We start from the raw sequence: 11,562 nt of genomic DNA on the forward strand, positions 1-11,562 counted from the left end.
GAAAGTTGGGCATGTGAAGGAAGTATTTCAGTCAAACTATAAATACGTTAAATAAGGCTTTGGTTCAGTATCCCAGGAATCCTGGGCACAGTGTAGATATCAGTTTTAACTGATAATGGGAGACAACCCCTATTTAGGGCATGGAATACTCATAAGTTAAATGTTGGTGTTTGCTTACCCTTCGCTGGACACAGGTGACTACCTGAGAAACAAGCAGATAAACATCCAGATATTCCAGGGAGCAGGTTGACCCCACAGAAATGCCTTGAAGTGAATGGGCTTGGGCTGGAGAAGTGAGAAAAACACACTGCAGACCTGTAGGAACCAATAGCTCTAGGATGATAATCTGTCCTGCGAAGGTTAAAACTCTAATGTTGATTTGTGCATGATTTGTAGTCCTTTGTCTTCTTTGAAATAATAATGTCTCTTTTGCAGATATACCCATTGGAAGCTGGCAGCTTTACCATGTGACACTGAAAGTGACCAACAAATTTAGAGTGGTGTTTGGAGGGGTCAGAGGCACTGGTGCATCATTGGGTGGCCTGTCTCTTGATGACATCAATCTTTCAGAAACACAGTGCCCTCATCATATCTGGCATATAAAGAATTTCACACAGATTATTGGCAGCTCGAATGAAACCATATATAGCCCTCCATTTTATTCTTCTAAAGGTTATGCCTTCCAGATTCAGTTGAATCTGAATCATTCAACTAACGCAGGAATATATTTCCACTTGATCTCTGGAGCCAATGATGATCAATTACAATGGCCGTGTCCTTGGCAACAAGCCACGATGACACTCTTGGATCAAAATCCTGACATTCGACAGCGTATGTCCAACCAGCGGAGTATAACTACAGACCCATTTATGACCACCGGTTCGTGACTTATTTCCTTTACTGCTAATACACGGTCATTTGTCTAGGAGGGATGGACAATTTGGGAATGAGAGACTGCACAGTCAGGTACTTAGGGATTTCTGAGCCCCAGATTTTAGGAACACAAGACATTGAAGGGAAGGGCTTCAGCAGGTGTGGACAGAGTACCCCAGGCAGGCAACGTGAAGAATGTCAAGAGGCACTGTCTCTGAAAAATAGAGAAGACACTGACTATTCCCGGCAATTGATCATACCTGAATTCCAGTTGTCCAAGGAGTGTTGGTCTTGCAGTCTGGCATGCCTCGGTTAAAATCCAAGGTTTGCTTCTCATTAGCTATGTGATGTTGATTAAATAGTCTTTTGGAGCCTCAGTTTCCTCAGCAGGAAAACTGGGGCAGTAATAGTAACCACCCCTCGCCACTGGGACTGTCAGACAAAATTCAGCTCTTGTAGAAGGGGATGGTTTCTGATGAGAGGAGAGACGTTGAGCTCCTGGAGTGTTGGGAAGGCTGTGAGAATGGATCATAATTTCTTACTAAAGAATTCTGGAGGGCTCGCCAATGGTGACATCATTCCCCATCTTTTCAGTCTCAAAAAGGAACAGCTCCCAGAAGGCAATGATCACATTTCTAATTTTAATAATCCTTTGCCTTCTGGGAGCCTAATAAAAAATGAAATTATGGCAAGGTGACTATTATTGCCAAATCTGAATTCTATATATGAAAAAAAAAATGGACCTATGTGACATAGGAAAAAGGAAAACCATTAATTTGTTAGGAAAAAAAAAATATTCACAAAGAGGATTGCAGGAACTTGATGCTCAGATTTCTTCACTTTTTTTTTCCCAAAGCATTTTTGCCTGAATGACATTGAAAATGGCTCAAAGTTGGTTGGGTCATCACCTTTCCCCAGAAGCAGTGCTTCTCACTGTCTTCTAGAAGGACTTTGCTGTTAGGTGAATAATTCAGTTAATGAGATGAATTGTGCTATGTTAATATTCAAAACTCTCTCGGGACACCTGGCTGGCTCAGTCTGTAGAGCATGTGACTCTTAATCTCGTGGTCATGAGTTTGAACCCCATATTGTAGAGATTACTTAAAAAATACAATAAAAAAAACCTCTCTCAGAAACGTATTGATTCAACTTCGTTAAAAGGACCACCTATGACTCGAGGCAACTGAGAAATGATTTTAATGGGGAGGGAGTTTCTATACTGGTCAGGAAGTATACGTGTGATACCGCATCTAGGAAACTTTTGGTATCTCTCCACTCAGATTCCAGAATGTGCTCCTCCTTACTAGCAATCTCATTTTCTTTAGGACAGTATAAATGAACAAGCTTCAGTGACTTGCCAGAGAATACATCATAGGTCAATAGCATCATTTAATTATTTTGAGCTCTATCCTAATTGCGTTTCACATTGCCCGTTCTTTCCTACCACAAAAAGCTATGATGATGCTAAACACAATCCATTAATATAAATTGCTTTTTCAGATAATGGAAACTATTTTTGGGACAGGCCATCCAAAGTGGGATTAGTGGCTTTTTTCCCTAATGGAACGGAGTTTAGAAGAGGTATGGGCTTTGGAACCGCTGCCTTTATAACCTACAAGAGGCTGAAAAGCAGAGATTTTATAAAAGGAGATGATGTTTATATCCTACTGACCGTGGAAGGTATGTCAGCAAAAATAGTTTTATACAAGCTATTTTTGTTGTTGTCGTCGTGGCCATTGATTATTGACTGCATTCTTCTGGGTCCCATTTTTAGGTATAGGAGTAAATGGGCATGAGTGGGAGTTTTTCTTTCTGGCATAAATTATTAACAATAGGAAAGTAATTTAAATAAAAACAGTGACCATTCCAGGATAAAGAATTTAATTACCACTACATGGAGCAATGGAAAATTAGGACAGAAATTTTCTCTAGAAACAAGTTAAAGTATAGCTACTATACCCTAAATTATACTCTAAGATTCCAGAAATAGAAATATCACACAAGCACATGAAATGAAACTGGAAATGAACTGTCTCTATTGTGTCTTTAAAATATATATTCATACATATATACATATATATGAGCACACAAATGTATATTTTATGTATCATATATAAGCATACACATATATATTTTGTCAGTAATAGCATTAATCTATTGTCTTTTAAATTTCTTACCCACGGCAGCTAGTAAATACATTTTTCAGGAATACTGGTGGTTTCCGTGTTTCATGTAGCACAATTTAAAGTCATTTACTATTAAAGACCCTCTTACAGCTCTGTAAATCAGAATCTTGTTTGTGATGAAAGGTGGTGCAATTAAAATCCATGAAATCTTTTTTTAGTTTATTTAAGAGAGAGAGCGTGCGAGCATAAGCAGGGAGAGGGGCACAGAGAGAGGGAAAGAGAGAATTCCAAGCTGGCTCCACACTCAGCATGGAGCCCAATGCAGGGCTTTATCTCACGACTGCGAGATTCATGACCTGAGCTGGTACCAAGAGTTGGATAGTAGAGGCACCTGGGTGGTTCTGTCAGTTGAGCGTCTGACTCTTGATTTCGGCTCAGGTCATGATCTCACAGTTGTGAGAATGTGGAGACTCTTGGGATTCTCTCTCTCTCTCTCTCTCTCTCCCTCTCTCTGCCCCACCCCTGCCCACATGAGTACTCTTTAAATAAATAAATAAATAAACAAACATTAAAAAAAAAAAAAAGAAGAGTTGGATGCTTAATTGACTGAGCCACTCAGCTGCCCCAAAACCCATGAAATTTTTATGTCAGTGTCAATTAGAGTAAATCTAGATGATACTTCTTGGAAAAAATTATTCAATAATAACTTTGTTGCAGGGTGTCTAGCTGCCTCAGTTGGTAGAGCATACAACGCTCGATCTTGGAGTTGTAAGTTCAAGCCCCATGTTGGATATAGAGGTTACTTAAAAATAAAATCTTCTAGGGGCACCTCTGGGTGGCTGAGTTGGTTGAGCTTCCAACTTTGGCTCAGGTCATGATCTCACGGTTTGTGAGTTCGAGCCCTGTATCAGGCTTACTGCTGTGGGCACAGAGCCCACTTCAGATCCTCTGTCCTCCTCTCTTTCTGTCCCTCTGCCACTTACACTCTCTCAAAAATAAATTAACATTAAAAAAATAAAATCTTTGGGGTGCCTGGGTGGCTCAGTCGGTTGGGCATCCGACTTCAGGTCAGGTCATGATCTCACGGTTCATGAGTTCGAGCCCCGCGTCAGGCTCTGTGCTAACAGCTCGGAGCCTGGAACCTGCTTTGGATTCTGTGTCTCTCTCTGCCCCTCCCCCACTAGCACTCTATCTCTCAAAAAAATGAATAAATGTTAAAAAATAAATAAAGTCATTAAAAATTAAAAAAAAAAAGAATAACTTTGTTGAGGGACAAACAACTGCTACTTTTATGTAGCAGAGAAAAAGTCACATATTCATCACCTCGGTTCAACACTGTTTGGATGAGAAGCAATAGAAAACACTACAAGCATCAGAGCCCTGGTTGTTAGGGGGGCCTGGCAGCTTGTGTCAGATATCCACCAACTTGCTCTCCCTGAGCAAGAATCCTGTGACCTTGGGCAAGCCCATCAGTCACCTTGCATTTCTGTGCTTTGTCTTCATGTCTGTCCCTTGAGGGTGGATTATAAGAGCTTAGACCCTTTCTAGCTCAAGCAAGCCCAAGCTCAGGTAAGCATGTGGTTCAGCTGATGACCCCAAAGGCTGGTCCAGTTCTTATCTGTATCTAGATTTCTACCTATTAATTATTTTACTGGCTGGGAAACCTAAGCATCTATTTTGAAACTTAAGGATCAAATGCTTGTTAAAGTCAAACTGATGTCCGTCCATGCTCTCCCTCTGCCCTCCTTAGACATATCCCACCTTAATTCTACACAAATTCCACCAATCCCAACCTCTAACATCAATGACCTCTGCACAAACTTCAAATGTGAGAACGACGGCATCTGCGTTGTCCGAAATGGCAAGGCCGAGTGCAGGTAAGGGGTCATGTGGACAAGATCTCCCCATTCTCCTGTTAGAAATGTTATCATTTACACAATATAGGATTAGATACTGATATTTTCTGTGAGCGAAATCAGTTGATTCTCATCTCAAAGCCATTCATGGGATATTTATTTTTTGGTCTCCATTTGGGACTTTGGATAGCCACAAGAAGAATAAAATTATTTATGAAGAAATAGTACATTGTATTGTAATTGCCTGAAAAAGTCCTCATGTGTTATAGACCTTATTAAGTCCTCACAACAGTCTTGGGTGGTAAAGTGTGACTGTCACTATTTTTTAGATGGAGATTGTTCTCAGAAGTTCTGGGATGAGTTTGGCCAAGAGGTACAGGGGGGAGGTTAAGGGACTGAAACACTGAGAACCAAATTTTCTCTGTTACCTACACCACCTTCCTTTCCTACCTCAGAGCCACTATTTTGAGTACCAGATGAGCAGTGATTCCATGTCTTTACCACTGGCCTTGCCTGGCCCTCTGGAGCTAGTCTATCCATTCCCCTCCAGTTGAGTTCCATATGCCAATGACCCGAATGTTGAGCCGCACCCTTAATGGCGAAGATTTTCGGACTGAAATATCAACTCATAACTCTGGGTCACGTTCCGACGTGCAGGTGTCTGTCAGGGGAAGACTGGTGGTTCCTGGGCGAAAGGTGCGAGAGGAGAGGCTCCACCCAGGATACCATTGTCATCGCTGCATCTTCTACCGTTGCTGTGTTTGCCCTGATGCTGATAGTCACCCTCGTCAGTGTCTATTGTACGAGGAAGAGATATCGTAGGAGGACAACTTCAAATACAACAGACATGACTCTGGAAAATGTAAGTTGAGCCTGGTATTTGGTTATTCAAAACCTACTGATGAAATCATATGCAGAAGAATTAGGACTTTCTTACATACTTTTTTAAAAAAAATCTCTTTATTCCTTATGTTGGATAACGGCTTTGAAACTATACATTCCTGTTACCTTCGCTATAAGTCAACGGTTCTTGGAGTCCATGAAGGCTTTGGGGGAGGAGTTTATATCCTCCTGGACTTGTATCTAAAATTGTGTCTGGTTGTACATTTTTTCTGGGATGAGGGTCTGTGACCCTTCTGAGAGGCAAAACTGATTTTGCCATAAGTTCCAACCTTCCTGTTAGAGGTGACAGGTGATAAGTGTTTTTGTTCTAAAGGTATTTCAGGGGTGATTGAGCTCAGGTTTGTTGGAAGGGAGTGCTGGCATGTTTGATGCTTTTCCATTAAAAAACGTTCCAGTTCATTCTGGCTTCATGTGCAGTAACTAACCTTGAGGCCAGATGTTTTTAAAATTTTTTTTAATGTTTATTCATTTTTGAGATAGAGAGAGCATGAGCAGGTGAGTGGCAGAGAGAGAAAGGGAGACACAGAATCTGAAGCAGGTTCCAGGCTCTGAGCTGTCAGCACAGAGCCCAATGTGGGGCTTGAACCCATGAACCGTGAGATCATGACCTGAGCCGAAGTCAGATGCTTAACCGACTGAGCCACCGAAGTGAGTCCAGATTTTCAAGTAGAGGGTTTAAAGTCTTGCCTCAGAAGGTCTCTAAAATGTCAATAGCCTCTTGAAGGTCTCAGATTGGATTCCCCGGGAGACAGTGCTCCCGGCAACACAGAGTAAAGGAGTAACAGAGTGAGAGAAGCGGGACAGGGCAGAGGGTGAGATTGCACTGTGGTGACCTTGCACTTGAGGCCTCGGCCCTGCTACGAGGGTCTCTGGAGCTGAGATAGTGTCCTGAATTTAGGCAAGGGGGCCAGGCTGTTGTACTCTCCCTCATCAACAGCCATTAGGATGGGGGTTGCCCCATAACCAGAAAAATGGTTATTGAAGGCATACTGTTTTAAGACTATGACTTTTTGAATGGAAAAACTGGTATTGAGACACTAAATTTGCAAAGTTAGGTAAAAGATGGACAATGATAAGGAACAGAAAGCATACAGTTTTATTCTATACATGGCTGTCACATTTCCTCAACGTCAGGAAGTGTTTAAAGCTAATAGTAAAGCAATGGCCCGATTATTTCACAAGCTTATTAGAAAAGTACTTAAAATGTATACAGGTGTTTTGCTGTGTTTGCTTTTCAGACATGTATTTCCAGCTTACTTTATGACTCAAAATAGAAGGGACAGATTGGCCAATGACCTAGTAGGCCAACGTGGTGGAAGCTGTACCTGCAGGCATGGTACACTGGGCCAGTAGGGATGCATGTGAAAATTAGAGTCGTGGTTAGAAAAGAGAGGACAGTAGCTGGTGGATAGGACCACCATGTTATTCTTTTGGAAACTGGAAAATATAAATGCTATTATAAGGGCGGATTTATGAAGCAAAAACTGGAAGGAGTTAAAGAAAATGATAAAGAGAAGAGAAAGAAAGAAGGAAGTTAAATCAAGAAAGGGGAAAATTATCAGAGTAATTGGGTCATGGTAGGGCCATTAAGTAAACACACACACACACACACACACACACACACACACACACACAAACACACACACCCCTGACCACCGTATTCCCAAGAGCAAGAAACCAAATTATATTTTCCTCAGTCTAGGCATTTCTACAGTGAATTCACTGATAACAGAACCTCCAGATCTAGTTTAGGTCTCCAAACAGAATGTCCTTCTTTCTGAGGCTGCACTGTGTGCTCCTCTTAATGTTTTAGTATCTGAATTATATGAGCAGGCCAGGCCAGTGCGTCTGCCTGGAGACTAGGCTGGGGCAGTCCACCAGCTGGGCGGATGCCAGGAGCCAGTTGATGGCACTTCATTTAAAAATTAGACTTGTGATTCATTTAAATGGCAGTCTTTAAATTTAAAAATTAAATCATCAATTGCTCTTTCCCTTTTTAGCAGCATGCATTTTGAAGATTAACTCAACAATATGGCCAGCAAATGAAATTACAAAGGATTCTTCATCATGGATTTCACCTAGAATATATTACAACTGCCTTGTTCTTCTGTAAATGGATCTTCTCTGTAAATAGCTGGACATACTATAAATCACTATTTTGTTAAAAGTCTAACTGGTGACATGTTTGTGTTTTTGTTTTTCAAAGAGGGGAATTAACTCAGGCTCCTCTGGAAGTATAATAATATCCACAAAAAGGAGCACAACAAACAGAGATAGCTTTCCAAATTCCTGATCATTCCCGGGGGGAGGGGGGGCAAGTGTAGTGGCCTCATGAGTGATTGCCTAGGAACCCACTGGAAACACCCGATGGGAATGATCTTCCATGTGCAACCTCAACATTTCTGTGTCGTCCTGTCCCAGGATAGGGAGGGGTGGTAGGGCAGCTCCCTTTCCCTCTTGCCAAAGCTCACCACTCTCTTGTTTTCTTACATTGGCCCTTCAGTATGTGAGCTGGGTTTAGAATTTGTTTGAACATGCAACTGTGATCAACAAGAAAACTTTTGACTCCTAGAACAGTGGGCTCTCCAAGTTCTGGATCTCAAGAGCTTTTATATTCTTCTTCTCCTTTTTAGAAAAAATTTTTTTAATGTTTTATTATTTATTTTTGAGAAAGAAAGGGACAGAGTGTGAGTGGGGATGGGGCAGAGAGAGAAGGAGACATAAAATCCAAAGCAGGCTCCAAGCTCTGAGTTGTCAGCACAAAGCCTGACTAGGGGTTCAAACTCACGAACCATGAGATCATGACCTGAGCCTAAATCAGGAGTTAAATGATTAACCGACTGAGCCACCCAGGAGCCCTCTTCTGCTTTTTGATGTTTATTTATTTATTTTGACAGGGAGGGAAGGGCAGAGAGAGGGAAAGAGATAATCCAAGCAGGCTCTGTGCTGTCAGTGAAGAGCCCGAAGTAGGGCTGGAAGTCATGAACCTCGAGATCATGACCTGAGCTGAAATCAAGAGTTGGATGCTTAACTGAGCCATCCAGGCGTCCCAGGAGCCTTTACATTCTTAAAAGTTATTGAGAGCCCCAAAGAGCTTCTGTTTGTGAGCATCACATTCATTAGTACTTCCTCTATTAGAAATCCAAGTCAGAAAAACTTAAAACTAGGTATTTGTTAATCATTAAGAAATAATAAGCCTAATGTTTACATGTTAGCATGTAATATTTTTATGAAAAATAACTCTATTTTTCAAAACAAGAAAATTTAGCAAAAGAAGGGATAGTGTTTTATACTTTTTTGCAAACCTCTAATGTCTGGATTAATAGAAAACAGCTAAATTTTCACATTATGTGTCTGCATTCAGTCTATTGTGATATATTATTTTCACTGAAGGATATAAAGCAAGTCTAACCTCACACAGATATGTAGTTGAAAAGGGAGGTGTATTTAAATATCTTTTCAGGTAATTGTGCATATTCTCTGTGAATACTTTATTAAAACTTGACAAATGGTAATTTCTTAAAGGTTAGTTGTAACTGGCACCTGAAATGGCATGAATGAACTTTTATACTCGGTTCAGTATCATCCACCAGTCTGTCGTGTATATTAAATGGATCGTTCATCTATGCATGACTTTGTACTACTGTGTATTGATCATTTAGAAAATACCTTACTGGTTCACTAAGTTATGAGGCACATACAATCTTTGGCACATTTCATTGTATGATATCAAAACATAACGTTAGTTAATATCACTAACGATCGTATTAAAAAAGTCGTTAATCCTCGGGAAGCTGACACTCGTGGTGGCAAAGGCAAATCTCCCAAGATTCAGATTGTTGCTCGAAAGCTTAAATCTTATCGCTGACAATAAATACTGTCTTCCTTGTAGTGACAGGCTCACTTCAGTCAATTGTTTTAATTCAAATTTTACTTTGAAATAATTGTAGATTCACATGCCGTTGTTAAAAAAAAAAAAAAAAAATAGGGAGAGATCCCTGTACCCATCTCGCAGTTTCCCTCAATGGGAACATCTTGCAATACTTACCAGGATATTGACATTGATACAGTCAAAATACAGAACTTCTTCATTGCCACAGGAATCCCTCAAGTTGCCTTCAAATAGCCACTCCATCTCCTGATTGTCCCTACCTGCTGCTTAACCCCTGGTAACCATTGGTCTGTTCTCTGTTTCTGCAGTTTTGTCATTTAAAAAAACGTTATACTAACAGAACCATACATTATAGAACCTTTGGGCATTGCTTTTTTTTTTTTTTTTTTTTTTTTTTTTAAACTCAGCATAATTCTCTGTACCTTCATCTAGGTTGTATGTTCAAGAGTTTGTTCCTTTTTATCACCAAGTAGTGTTTATGGTGTGGACTCAGCACAATGTAACCATTTACTTGTTGAAGGACTTCTAGGTTGTTGCCAGTTTGGGGCTATTACAAATAAAGCTGCTATAAACATTCATGCACAGGGTTGTTGTTGTCTTATTAATGCTTATTTGTTTATTTTGAGGGGGTGTGTGGGAATAAGCTTAGGAATTCCTGAGCCTGTGCTGACGGGTTAACAAGGCGTAAAGAATTACAAAGCCATAGGAGGCTCACATCCAAGTTTGGATAAACAAGATGAGGTAAACAGGTATAGAGACGGCAGGGCAAAGGCCCCAATACAAAGGTATATGGGGTAAACAAGATTAGGTATTCAGGATGGAAACGCCCCCCAATGTAACATTTATTCACATTTTGAGAGACAGAGCGTGAGCTGGGGAGGAGCAGGGAGAGAGGAAGACACAGAATCCGAAGCAAGCTCCATGCTCCAAACTGACAGCACGGAGCCCGGTGCAGGGCTCCATGCGGGGCTCAAACTCAGAAACCATGAGATCGTGACCTGAGCCGAAGATCGTGACCTGATGCTTAACCGACTGAGCCACCCAGGCCCCCAGAAATGGCCCCCAATTTAGTACTATACCAGAAAGCTGCTTTCACGGGAAGGAGGGACCAAATTAGGTAAGCAGGTAAACAGCGCTATAGACCGCTGTGGGTAGAAGTTGCCCAGAGCGGAGCTAATTAGCAGAAGAAAGTTGCCTTGTTGACCCTGAGGTAGCAAGCCTTATCTGTCCTATCCCCTAGGCTAGCTAAGATAAACAGACACAGCGCCTCAGGTCTGCTGTTAACCGTCTGCCTGGCGCCAGGATTTTGTTTTATATTGACCTAAACCCCTAACACTGTATATCTTGAAAACCCCCTTTCCCTCACGCCCCTGAGTTAATGTTCACAGATTTATTGTCTCTTTGTGCACGTCCATCACCATGTTTGTAAGCCTTCTGATCCTAATAAACATGTAACAAGGACCCTAACTCGGGGCTCTTGTCTTCTCCCGGACATTAGCCATCTCTTGCATTTAATCCTGTGTCTTGCTTTCTTGCTAGACGAGAAAGAACTCTAGACCCAGAGTCTATGACGGTGGGGTGCAGAGAGAGAGGGAGAGAGAATCCCAAGCAGGCTCTGCACTGTTAGCACAGAGCCCCACGTGGGGCTCAACGTCACAAACCGTAAGATGGTGACTTGAGCTGAAATGAAGAGTTGGACGCTTGGGGTGCCTGGGTGGCTCAGTTGGGATCTCATGGTTCATGAGTTCGAGCCCCTCATCGGGCTCGCTGCTGTCAGCGCAGAGGCTGCTTCAGATCCTCTGTCTCCCTCTCTGCCCCTCCCCAGCTTGTGCTCTCTCTCTCTCTGAAAATAAGTAAACATTAAAAAACAAAAAAAGAGTCAGACACTTAACCGACTGAGCCACCCAGGTGC

General features: G+C 41.6%; 1 protein-coding gene across 2 annotated transcripts in view; it reads left to right on the top strand.

The window, feature by feature from the left end:
• Window positions 1-10,223, top strand: part of MEP1B (meprin A subunit beta) — a 30,634-nt gene extending 20,411 nt beyond the window's left edge. The window contains exons 10-14 of one of the 2 annotated variants that reach the window (XM_081790785.1): window positions 436-879; window positions 2,374-2,553; window positions 4,750-4,876; window positions 5,513-5,717; window positions 7,762-10,223. In XM_081790785.1, the coding sequence (XP_081646911.1) occupies window positions 436-879; window positions 2,374-2,553; window positions 4,750-4,876; window positions 5,513-5,717; window positions 7,762-7,773 (968 nt within the window). In that variant the 3' untranslated portion in view covers window positions 7,774-10,223. Of the gene's footprint in view, window positions 1-435; window positions 880-2,373; window positions 2,554-4,749; window positions 4,877-5,512; window positions 5,718-7,758 lie in introns of both variants that reach the window. The other variant, XM_081790784.1, reaches the window with a different exon arrangement.
• Window positions 10,224-11,562: the final 1,339 nt, after the last annotated feature.

This window comes from Panthera onca, chromosome D3 (assembly GCF_046562875.1).
Source record: "Panthera onca isolate mPanOnc1 chromosome D3, mPanOnc1 haplotype 2, whole genome shotgun sequence".
In the NCBI taxonomy this organism is placed as follows: Eukaryota; Metazoa; Chordata; class Mammalia; order Carnivora; family Felidae; genus Panthera; species Panthera onca.